General features: G+C 39.5%; 1 protein-coding gene across 2 annotated transcripts in view; it reads right to left on the bottom strand.

Moving 5' to 3' along the window:
- Positions 1–13,588, bottom strand: part of ATP13A4 (ATPase 13A4) — a 159,856-nt gene that overhangs the window by 44,136 nt on the left and 102,132 nt on the right. For both annotated transcript variants that reach the window (XM_055127706.1, XM_004602996.2), the window contains one exon: positions 5,851–5,975. In XM_055127706.1, the coding sequence (XP_054983681.1) occupies positions 5,851–5,975 (125 nt within the window). The remainder of the gene's footprint in view (positions 1–5,850; positions 5,976–13,588) is intronic.

The following is a 13,588-nucleotide window of genomic DNA, read 5'->3' as shown; positions in this document are numbered from 1 at the left end:
CTTCGAATGCAATTGTGCCTTTTCCTTTTTCTTTCTTCTTACTTTTGATCTCCTTCTACAGCTTCAATTACTACTCTTAGGTTTTAAATTCACCTATAGCGAATCCATGAAACCTTGGTCTCAGTTCTCAACCCCAGTATCATCAGAAACCCAGATCCATTCTCTCTGTGGCCCAGGTGTACTATGTAAGTTCTATAACAGGAAATAATTGTTCTTGTAAATAATAGGTCTCTAATTTTTTCAAAGTTTCCTGATTGTTGTTGCTGAATGATATCTTATAATCCTGAAAAGTACTCCAAGCATCAGTGAATTACAATATTGACTATTTGGAGGAAATATCTAGGAGAAGGAAGCTTACCAGGATTTGGGTTAGTAAACCCAGGCATTATTAGTAATAGTGTAATTATTAAGATGAGACCTATGCAATAGGGAGAATCAATGTTGTCAAAAATGGCAATACTCCCCAAAGCATTATACAGATTCAACGCGATCCCTATAAGGATACCCATGACATTCTTCAAAGAAACGGATCATGCAATCCTAAAATTCATATGGAACAACAAACGTCCATGGATAGCTAAAACAATTCTTGGGAAAAGGACCATGGGAGGTATCACCCTCCCCAACCTCAATCTTTACTACAAAGCAGTAACAATTAAAACAGCATGGTACTGCAACAAAGGCAGACCCGCAGACCAATGGAACAGGGTGGAATACCCTTACACACAACCCCAAATATATGATCATCTAATCTTTGATAAGGGAGCAAGAAATGTGAAGTGGAGCAAGGAAAGTCTCTTTAACAAATGGTGCTGGCACAACTGGACAACCACATGCAAAAGAATGGGCTTAGACATCGACCTGACACCATGCACAAAAGTCAGATCAAAATGGATTAAAGACCTCAACATCAGACCACAAACCATAAGGTAGATTGAAGACAAGGTCGGCAAAACCCTCCAGGATATTGAAGATAAAGGTATCTTCAAAGATGACACGGAACTAAGCAATCTAGTAGAAACAGAGATCAACAAATGGGACTACATTAAATTAAAAAGCTTCTGCACCGCAAAAGATACAGTGACCAAAATACAAAGACTATCTACAGAATGGGAAAGGATATTTACACAATACCCATCAGATAAGGGGTTGATATCAATGGTGTATAAAGCACTGGTTGAACTCTACAAGAAGAAAACATCCAACCCCATTTGAAAATTGGGCAAAGAAATGAACAGAAACTTTCCCAAGGAAGAGATACGAATGGCCAAAAGGCACATGAAAAAGTGCTCTACATCACTAATCATCAGAGAGATGTAGATCAAAACAACCATGAGATACCACCTCACACCACAGAGACTAGCACACATCCAAAAGAACAAAAGCAACCACTGTTGGAGAGGATGTGGGGAGAAAGGGACCCTTCTACACTGCTGGTGGGAATGCCGACTAGTTCAGCCCTTTTGGAAAACAATATGGAAGATTCTCAAAAAACTAGAGGTTGAGCTTCCATTTGACCCAGCAATACCACTGCTGGGAATATATCCCAGAGGAGCAAAAAAGTATAGTCGAAAAGACATCTGCACTTATATGTTCATTGTAGCACTGTTTACAATAGCCAGAATCTGGAAAAAACCTGAGTGCCCTAAAACAGATGACTGGCTGAAGAAACTTTGATACATCTATACAATGGAATACTATGCAGCTGTTAGAAAAAAATGAGGTCATGAAGTTTGCATATAAGTGGATCAGCATGGAAAGTATCATGCTAAGTGAAATGAGTCAGAAAGAGACAGACAGACATAGAAAGATTGCGCTCATCTGTGGAATATAGAATAATAGAATAGGAGTCTAACACCCAAGAATAGTAGAAATAAGTACCAGGAGGCTGTCTCCATGGTTTGGAGGCTGGTCTCTCATTCTGGGCAACTCAGAGAAGGGAACACCAAGTAAAATGTGGTCGGAGGTCATTCGGGGGAAAGGTGACGCGTGCCGAATGTAGACTAGAGACTGAACACAATGGCCACTCAACACCTTTATTGCAAACCACAACACCTAATCAGAGAGAGAGAACAAAAGGGAATACCCTGCCATAGTGGCAGTGTGGGGTGGGGGGAGACGGGACTGGAGAGGGTGGGAGGGATGCTGGGTTTACTGGTGGTGGAGAATGGGCACTGGTGAAGGGATGGGTTCTCGAACTTTGTATGGGGGAAACATGAGCACAAAAATGTATAAATCTGTAACTGTACCCTCACAGTGATTTACTAATAAAAAAAATTAAAAACAAAGATGAGACCTATGCAAAATAAATATATAATAAAATATATAAAAATATATGTTCTATAATAGTGAAAATATATGTTCTATGTAATTACTAATAAGATGAGACCAATACAAAATAGTTATATATATATTCTATGCCCACATTCATGTCTTTAGATTTTAAGATTGAAGAAACAATAAATAGGAACAGAAAAATAGTTTGAAAACGTAATAGTGGGAAATGTCCCCAAAATGGTAAAAGACTTAAATTTATAGATTCAAGAAGCTCAGTGAATTCCAAATAGGATAAACTCAGTAGTGAATCACATGAAGATACTTTATAAATAAATGCTGAGTCTAAGATATAGACAACATATTAAAATAAGTTGGGAAAAACAACGTATTATATACAAGGGAATTATTAGGCAGATTGTCAGATTTCTCATCTAAAACTTTAGGAGCAAGAAGAATGTGAAATAAAGAACTACCAACTTAAACTTAAATATTTAGTAAGACTACCCATCAAAATGGGTTGGAGCGATAGCACAGCAGTTGGGCATTCGCCTTTCATGCAGCCGACCCATGTTTGATTCCTCCGCCCCTCTCGGAGAGCCCGCAAGCTACCAAGAGTATGGAGCCCTCACGGCAGAGCCTGGCAAGCTACCCGTGCGTATTGGATATGCCAAAAACAGTAACAATAAGTCTCGCAATGAGAGACGTTACTGGTGCCCGCTCGAACAAATCCATGAGCAACAGGATGACAGTGACAGTGACACATCAAAATGAAGAGAAATTTAGGGGTGTTTGTATTTTTGGTGTTACATCCAGCAAAGCTCAGAGGCTATCCGAGGTGTGTTTGCTAGTCACTCTCAGAGTGCTTGCAGATGTTAGTTGGTTGGTGCTGAAGAGCAAACGCGGGCATCCTGCATTTATTTGTTTTTCAGCCCATGGAGCCTCTTTCCAGCTCTGTGAGCTGAAAGAAAATGATGCTCAAAAGCAATATATAATAAAGAATGAAAAAAAGGGAGCATAAATAAAAATCCTGATAAATATGTCTCTTTATTCTATCATTATGTTCTTGATGTTTTCAAAAGTAACAACTTGATTTTTAGAAATAAAATTATTTTTAAAAATATTGACAGAACTTGAGGAAAATCAAATCTAGTGCACAAATATGTGTGCATGCACCCACATAAATGTTTGTATCACACACACACATTTCCTAGAGTTTCTCCCACCCCCCAAACACTATTTAAGAACAATAAACTAGTCCATGAAACTCCTAGAAACTTTTTAACATTTTTATGCTGGTATTTGAGATATCACTATTGATTGATTTTCAACGTAGCGTACAATCTATGCTGACTCAGCACTCATCTTTCTGCCATTTAGCATCATTGCATGATACACTTCCTTCTCACTTAGGTGATATCCCAAGTGTCCCTTCTGAGAGGGAATACCTCATCTAAAATAAATGGTCGGACTCACCTTTCCACATCACCCTGTTTTATGTATATGCTCCATGATGCTTATTAGTAATTTGGTCAATAAATTGATTAACTTCTATGCCTCCCCACCTGGAGGAAATCACAGTGAAAACAGGAATTTTGCTGTTTTGTTGCCCATCTAAAGTACTAAGAATGGAGTCTGATCTATAGTCGGTAGCCAACAATATCTCTTGAATGTGTCTATCTCTAATGCCACATCAAATTCTTTTTAACAAATTTTGATTTGATTCAATAAAAGTGATTTACAAAGTTGTTGATAGTTGAGATTTAAGCATATAGTATATTTTTCCAAGAATTGCTTTAGCTATTCATGAGGCCTTATCGTTCCATATGAATTTCAGGAATGTTTGATCAATTTCTTTGAGAAATGTTATGGGTATCCTTATAGGGATCACATTGAATCTGTATAATGCTATGGGGAATATTGCCATTTTGACAATGTTAATTCTCCCAATCCATGATCAGGAGATGTGTTTCCATTTCCTTATGTCCTCTTTCATTTCTTTTTTCCATTTTAACCTTTATTGATATTATTACAGAGGTTCTAAAAGGGACCAAGAGTGTGATTCTCAAATCATTATTCCATGAACAAAAATGCCACAACCGATCAAGTTCAGGTTATGTTCCTATACAGTTGACAGTGAAAAATAGACATCTAATACCCACTCTTCTAAAATGTCAATTCATTTTTTTAAATTTTTTTTAATTTCATTGAATCACCGTGAGATAGTTACAAGCTTTCATGTTTGGGTTACAATCTCACAATGATCAAGCACCCATCCCTCCACCAGTGCACATTCCCCACCACCCGGTATACACCCCACTCCCACCCTTCCCCTGCTTCTATGGCAGATAATATTCCCCATACTCTTCTCTACTTTTGGGCGGCGTTATAGCTTGCAACACAGATACTGAGAGGTCACCATGTTTGGTCCATTATCTACTTTCAGCATGCATCTCCCATCCCACTTGGTTCCTCCAGCCATCATTTTTTTAGTCATCCCTTCTCTATTCCATCTGCCTTCTCCCCTCTGCTCATGAAGCAGTCTTCCAGCTATGGGGCAATTCCTCTGGCCCTTGTATCTACTGTCTTTGGGAGTCAGCCTCATGTTATATTATTTTATACTCCACAAATGAGTGCAGTCTCTCTATGTCTGTCCCTCTCTTTCTGACTCATTTCACTTAGCATGATACTCTCCATGTTTATCCATTTATAAGCAAATTTCATGACTTTTTCTCTCCTAACAGCTGCATAATATTCCATTGGGTAGATCTACCAAAGTTTCTTTAACCAGTCATCTGTTTTAGGGCAGTCAGCTTGTTTCCATATTTTGACTATTGTGAACAGTGCTGCAATGAATATATGGGTACAGATGTCATTTCTACTGTGCTTTTTGCATCCTTGGGATATATTCCTAGAAGTGGTATTGCAGGGTCATATTGAAGCTCAATTTCTAGTTTTTGAAGGACTATCCATATTGTTTTCCAGAAAGGCTGGACCAGTCAGCATTCCCACCAACAGTGAAGGAGCATCCCTTTTTCCCCACATCCATGCCAGCACTGGTTGCTTTTGTTCTTTTGAATGCGTGCCAGTCTCTGGGGTGTGAGATGATATCTCATTGTTGTTTTGATTTGCATCTCCCTCCCCATCAAAAAATGGGGAGAACAAATGAACAGAAGTTTCCTCAAAAAAGAAATACAAATGGCCAAAAGGCACATGAAAAGATGCTCCACATCACTAGTCATCAGGGAGAAGTAGCTTTTTATAGTTTTCTTTGTACGGGTCCTTTACCTCCTTAGTTAAGCTGATTCTGAAATACTTGACTTTCTAAGGCATAATTGAGAATGAGATTTTTTTTTCATATCACTTTCTTCTCTTTCACTGTTTGCATATAGGAAGGCTATGGACTTTTGAGGATTGATTTTGTAGCCTGCGACTTTACTATACAAGTATATTGTTTCTAGGACCTTCTTGGTAGAGGATGTAGGGTTCTCTAAGTATGGTGAGCACTAGTATACAGTATCTCAACATCAATCCCACCCATCAAATACTTAACTCTGGCCTCACTCTGTTCTATACCTGTGATCATGACGGTCCTTATTCGGGCTGAGATGAGCTCTTCCAGGACAGGCTTTGTCTCCTCCTTTAACCGATTCTCCAAGATCAGCAAGCCCAGAAAAATCAGATCTGACTCTACCTGGTCCCTGAAAGAATATTCACAGTTGAACAGTAAGAGCACATTATCAACTTTTTTTTTTACAGAATGCAATACAAAAGAAAAAGCAAATAGCTTTTATTTGACAGGAGCGTTACTCCCTCATTTAAGCGCCAGCTCTAAGCCACTTCTTAGTATGTACTGATTCTAGCTAAAAAAGAAGACAGGAGGAGAGGCAAAGAGCCCGAGACTTTTTCCATGACTGAATCAAGAGCAATTGAGAGCACTCATTAAGCCAAAAGAAATTTGTTTCAATCTTCTAATAAGTGAAATGATTGCAAGGAGCTCTTCTCTCGGCTGTGGCTAGCTTGATTCCCATCACCTCACACTGTTCGCATCCACCAGAGAAGAATCTGGGTCTGATAAACATGTCACAGAAGGAAAATGAAAGGGGGAGAACTAAGAAAAGCAAAATGCCATTTTCCTCCAGAAACCAAGGCTGCAATTAATTCTACCTTAGCCCCCATGAAGTCTGAGTTCAGAGTCTGAAAAAAAAAAAAAAAAACAGCACCCCTGGGGCTGAGAGTCAGCTCAAAAGTCTGGCAAGCATGCTGAGAGCAATTCCCTGAATTCTGAACTGCAAGGCAACAGTAACCCTGAGAGCAGCACAGTGAGATGTAGCCATAATGAAGCAAAATAAACCAGCATGTCTTTTAAGGCCAAGCTCATCTTTTTTTTTTTTTCCAGAATAAAATGCCTCTTGGTGCACGCAGCCAGTAGCTCTGCTTTTTCTCTACCAAGCATGAACGCTTGTGAAAGTCAGTCAGGCCTTTGAGGCAATCATCCACCCTAAGAAGCATTTTAAGGGGGCCGGAGCGATAGTACAGCGGGTAGGGCGTTTGCCTTGCATGCCGCCAACCAGGTTCGGTCCCCGGCATCCCATATGGTACCCCCAGCACCCAGCACCTCCAGGAGTAATTCCTGAGTCCAGAGTCAGGAGTATTCCCTGAGCATCACTGGGTGTGACCCAAAAAAGCAGGAAAAAAACGAAGTATTTTAAGAACTTCCATGGGACCAGTTCCAGGGGAGTAGATTTGTGATGGGGAGAGTGGGTTCAAGGAGTTCTCCAAGATGCATGATCTGGACACCTCCAGAATACATAAGAGCAAGGTGCCAGCAGTGCCGGACGAAACACAGATGAAGACAGCAAACAAAAGTCCTCTGGCCTGGCTTGCCACATGGAGCTCTGTGTGGAGCCTCACCATGGCCAAGGACATCCACTAGAATTAGCACTGCTCTGTGGACACTGCCAGCACCTCAACCAGAGTGGCAGGAAGTACAGTTTGAACCACTCTCCTCAGAGATGCCAAGAGAAGATGGCATTTCCCCCCATTCTGAACCTGGAACTTTCCTCACTTAATTACAAACTACCTTTGCTGCCTCATCTAAATTTTTCACCCGCCCTCTAGCCAAGTTGAATCTTGGAGGTGCTCTGTCCTCGGTCATCTTCAAACATTCACTCCAGACTGCTATGAGATCTTATTTCTTGTTTGTGGAAAAGTCTGGAAGTTACTTCTGATGTAACGCTGAAATTCTGGCTATCCTTTGAAAGCCAGAACTTAAATATCTCCCCGATAAAGGATTTCCCAGAGACCAAGATCAAGATCTTCTAGTCAAGATCATTGTTCTTGACTAGAGAAATAGTACAGGAATTACGGCACTTGCCTTTTGTGCATGAGAGCTAGGTGCAGTCCTTAGAGAAAGAAAGAGACAGAGACAGAGACAGACAGATAGATAAAGACAGAGAGACAAAAAAAGGATTGAGAGAGAGAATCCTATGAAATGACAGAGAAATTTAATCATTACTGGAGGGAGAATTAAAAATATTTCTGAATGAGGTAATATTGGAACTGGTCTTTGAAAAGCTAAGTTGCTGCCTGATTGAATTCTATTGAGTTCTAGTCGTTCAGTCTTTCTAGCAGCCCTCATATTCAGACTTGAGACTTCAGATACTTTCAACTGTGACACTACGCAAGTTTCTTGTGAGGCCAAAGCTTCAGGCAAAATATTGCTTTGGGGTTTAGCAACATCATAGTAAATGGCCCACCTTAACACTTGATTTTTGGTTCCTCTAGTGTGCTGCCTTTATCAGTTATAAACACAGTAATCGGGAGAACAGCGCCATCATTTCCTTTCTGTGTGATTAGGAGTAAATCATTTTTTGGGTGATATATTTCTTCCTTTGTTAGAGAAAGTGGTGAAATTAACGGATCTTCAAAGTCTCTTTTATCTCTAATCTTTTATAATTCTTTTATGAGTGTTCAATCTGAGCCAAAAATAAAAAGAAGTGGTTCCTTAAGGCAACTCAAGCTCCGCTACTAGAAGAGCATGCTGTTTTTTCCTGCTGCCTGCAGATATTATATTTCCTGCTCAAATGTCTAAAAGTAATAAAAATAGAGAATGTAATACAACAGGAACATTGTCAGTCCTGTGATTACACTTCATGTTCTTAAAATTTGTGATATTTTTAAAGGATAAACTATGCAGAGGTATGCCAAAAGTCCTCAAAGAAATTACAGTATCAGTGTTGGGAGCATTCTGAATAAAGATAACACAAACACACACCACACACATACACACCACACACACCATGTTCCATGCAAATATACACATATACACACGCATACACACCACACACATATATGAGAAAGCCCTCTTATCAGGGACCCACAAGGGCTAGGTAAATCAGCTTTATTATAATAATAAATACTAGTGATTTAGTTTTAATACATGAAAGGCAAACTGGTGGTTAGATACAACTAATGACCTTGTGCTTAGACCTTATCAGACTTTGCCACTGGCTGGGTCATGCACTCTGCTGTATGCCGCAGGCCTCACCATTCCCTATTGCTCGCATAACAACACTGTGAATGCTTCATTATACGTACAAATCCCAAGCAATGAGTTTGAAACTTGTAAATTACAAATATTATAATAATAGAAGAGTGGCATAATAGTCAGAGAACATATCTGTCCCTATGTTCTCAGAAAACTAAATTCTATACCCAATTGTGACATTCCCAAATTTCCTCCTCTTTAAAATGTAAGACCCGGGGCTGGAGAGATAGCACAGCGGGTAGGGCGTTTGCCTTGCACGAGGCCGACCCGGGTTCGAATCCCAGCATCCCATATGGTCCCCTGAGCACGGCCAGGGGTAATTCCTGAGTGCAGAGCCAGGAGTAACCCCTGTGCATCGCCAGGTGTGACCCAAAAAGAAAAAAAAAAAAGTGTGAGACCCAGGAACTGGGCCTTCAGCCTTCAGTGATACACTTAAAGTAATATATTCAGACTTTGTTTCATAATAAAGTGCACTAGATATGTATTATATTACACACATGTACATATATCATATAAGATGCATCATATAATATATACATATATAATATTATATAATAACTACACACATATATACACATATAATATATATTAGATAATAAATATTATATATTTATTATCTCTGACTTGAGTAGATCTCACCAAGTTGAAAACAATAACCAAAATTGTAGTATCCAAAGTTTTAAGGAACACATTAAGCTGACCTCAGAAAAAAACATAGTCCAATAGTGACTGTCGTGAACACTGAACATGGCGTTTGAAGGAGAAATAAGTACAATTAGCTTGATATCAGGGGTATATAAAATGACAAATAAATTTGAACCAACAAATACTTCAGTTCATTTTAGTTTCTAAATATCCCTATCTTAATCACACATAACAAATTTTTCTCTAGTAAGGCCCTCAAAAACTTTCCTTTTAAACGATGGCCCTGAAGGAAGAAATGGAGGAGACAGGGCTAATAGACCTATACAGGGCTATATACCCCAAAAAGAAAGAATACACATTCCTTTCCAGCGCACACGGAACATTTTCCAAAATAGACCATGTTCTGGGCCACAAGTTATACCTTCATAGAATTGGGAAGATAGAAATTGTATCAACTATCTTTTCAGACCATGATGCACTGAAGATGGAAGTTAATCATGCACAGACGTGGAGGACCAAATCAAACACTTGGAAGTTAAACAACTCACTATTGAACAATGAGTGGGTCACGGAGGAAATCAAGAAAGAAATTAAGAGATACCTCGAAACAAATGAGAATGAAGACACAAGCTATCAGAACCTATGGGACGCGGCTAAAGCTGTGTTAAGGGGAAAATTTATAGCTCTCCAAGCCTTCCTCAGAAAGGAAGAAAGGGCCTATATAGATAGCTTGACTTCGCAGCTCAAGATCTTAGAAGAGGACCAGCAAAAGGAACCCAAACCAGATCGAAGGAAAGAAATAATAAAACTTAGAGCAGAAATTAACGATATGGAAACCCAAAAAACAATCCGTAAGATCAATGAAACAAAGAGCTGGTTCTTCGAGAAAATAAATAAGATTGATAAACCGCTAGCAAGACTCACAAAGAAAGAAAAAGAGAAAACCCTAATAAACAGAATCAGAAATGAAAAGGGGGACATCACAACAGAAACCAAGGAGATTCAAAGGATCATCAGAGACTACTTTGAAAGTCTGTATGCCACGAAGCAAGAGAACCTAAAGGAAATGGACGAATTCCTTGACTCCTACAGTCTCCCAAGACTGAGCCAAGAAGACGTGAAATACCTCAATAGGCCCATAAATATCAAGGAAATCGAAACTGTAATCAAAAGTCTCCCCAAAAACAAAAGCCCAGGTCCAGACGGATTCACTGGTGAATTCTTCCAAACATTTAAAGAAGACTTGTTGCCAGTTCTCCACAAGCTTTTCCAGGAAATTGAAAAGACAGGAACCCTTCCGAACAGTTTCTATGAGGCACATATCTCCCTAATACCAAAAGCAAACAAAGACACCACTAACAAAGAAAACTATAGACCAATATCCTTGATGAACACCAATGCGAAGATCCTCAACAAAATACTAGCAAATAGAATCCAACAACTCATCAAAAAGATCATACACCAGACCAAGTGGGATTCATCCCAGGGATGCAAGGATGGTTTAACATTCGGAAATCAATCAACATAATCCATCACATCAACAAAAGTAAAGATAAAAACCATATGATCATATCAATAGATGCAGAGAAAGCATTTGACAAGATCCAGCACCCATTCATGATAAAAACTCTCACCAAAATGGGTTTTGGAGGAACTTTTCTCAAGATAGTCAAAGCCATATACCACGAACCTAGGGCAAGCATTGTCATCAATGGAGAAAAACTAAGGGCTTTTCCTCTAAGATCGGGGACAAGACAAGGATGCCCACTCTCACCACTTCTCTTTAATATAGTATTGGAAGTATTAGCAATAGCCATCAGGCAAGAAAAAGATATTAAGGGGATTCAGATCGGAAAGGAAGAAATCAAGCTCTCACTATTCGCAGACGATATGATGCTATACCTAGAGAAACCTAAAAGCTCTAGTAAGAAACTCTTAGAAACAATTGACCTATACAGTAAAGTCGCAGGCTATAAAATCAATACCCAAAAGTCCATGGCTTTCCTATATGCAAACAATGAGACAGAGGAAAGGGACATGAAAAAAGCAATCCCATTCAAAATTGTGCCCCAGAAAATCAAATATCTTGGAATCAGCTTAACTAAAGAAGTAAAGGACCTCTACAAAGAAAACTATATAACTCTACTCCATGAAATAAAAGAGGACATGAGGAAATGGAAACATATCCCCTGCTCATGGATAGGGAGAATAAACATTGTCAAAATGGCAATACTCCCAAAAGCATTATACAGATTTAACGCGATCCCTATGGGGATACCCATGGCATTCTTCAAAGAAGCGGAGCAAGCAATCCTGAAATTTATATGGAACAATAAACGCCCACGGATAGCTAAAACAATTCTTGGGAAAAAGATGATGGGAGGCATCACCCTCCCCAACCTTAAACTCTACTACAAAGCGGTAACAATTAAAACAGCATGGTACTGGAACAAAGGCAGAGCTGCAGATCAATGGAACAGGGTGGAATATCCCCACACACAACCTCAAATGTATGATCATCTAATCTTTGATAAAGGAGCAAGAGATGTGAAGTGGAGCAAGGAAAGTCTCTTTAACAAATGGTGCTGGCACAACTGGACAATCACATGCAAAAAAATGGGCTTAGACCTCGACCTGACACCATGCACAAAAGTCAGATCAAAATGGATTAAAGACCTCAACATCAGACTACAAACCATAAGGTAGATTGAAGACAAGGTCGGCAAAACCCTCCAGGATATTGAAGATAAAGGTATCTTCAAAGATGACACGGAACTAAGCAATCTAGTAAAAACAGAGATCAACAAATGGGACTACATTAAATTAAAAAGCTTCTGCACCGCAAAAGATACAGTGACCAAAATACAAAGACTATCTACAGAATGGGAAAGGATATTTACACAATACCCATCAGATAAGGGGTTGATATCAAGGGTATATAAAGCACTGGTTGAACTCTACAAGAAGAAAACATCCAACCCCATCAAAAAATGGGGCCAAGAAATGAACAGAAACTTTACCAAGGAAGAGATACGAATGGCCAAAAAGCACATGAAAAAGTGCTCTACATCACTAGTCGTCAGAGAGATGCAGATCAAAACAACCATGAGATACCACCTCACACCACAGAGACTAGCACACATCCAAAAGAACAAAAGCAACCGCTGTTGGAGAGGATGTGGGGAGAAAGGGACCCTTCTACACTGCTGGTGGGAATGCCGGCTAGTTCAGCCCTTATGGAAAACAGTATGGAAGATTCTCAAAAAACTAGAGGTTGAGCTCCCATTTGACCCAGCAATACCACTGCTGGGAATATATCCCAGAAAATCCAAAAAGTATAGTCGAAGTGACATATGCACTTATATGTTCATTGTAGCACTGTTTACAATAGCCAGAATCTGGAAAAAACCCGAGTGCCCTAGAACAGATGACTGGCTGAAGAAACTCTGGTACATCTATACAATGGAATACTATGCAGCTGTTAGAAAAAATGAGGTCATGACGTTTGCATATAAGTGGATCAGCATGGAAAGTATCATGCTAAGTGAAATGAGTCAGAAAGAGAGAGACAGACATAGAAAGATTGCACTCATCTGTGGAATATAGAATAACAGACTATAAGACTAACGCACAAGAATAGTAGAAATAAGTACCAGGAGATTGTTTCCATGGCTTGGAGGCTGGTCTCTCATTCTGGGTAACTCAGGGAAGGGACCACCAAGTAAAATGTGGTTGGAGGTCATGTGGGGGAAGTGTGAGGCGGGCGGAATACAAACTAGAGACTGAACACAATGGCCACTCAACACCTCTATTGCAAACCACAACACCTAATCAGAGAGAGAGAACAAAAGGGAATTCCCTGCCATAGTGGCAGGGTGGGGTGGGGGGAGACGGGCCTGGGGAGGGGGGGAGGGATGTTGGGTTTACTGGTGGTGGAGAATGGGCACTGGTGAAGGGATGGGTTATTGAACTTTGTATGGGGGAAGCATGAGCATAAAGATGTATGGATCTGTAACTGTACCTTCACGATGACTCTAATTAAAAATAAACTAATTAAAAAAAAATAAAAAATAAAGTTAAACTTTATTAAAATTAAAAAAAAAAACTTTCCTTTTGTTT

Source organism: Sorex araneus, chromosome 2 (genome assembly GCF_027595985.1).
Source record: "Sorex araneus isolate mSorAra2 chromosome 2, mSorAra2.pri, whole genome shotgun sequence".
NCBI lineage: Eukaryota > Metazoa > Chordata > Mammalia > Eulipotyphla > Soricidae > Sorex > Sorex araneus.
The sequence above is the reverse complement of the archived record's forward strand: the minus strand, read 5'-3'. Positions and strand labels throughout refer to the sequence as shown.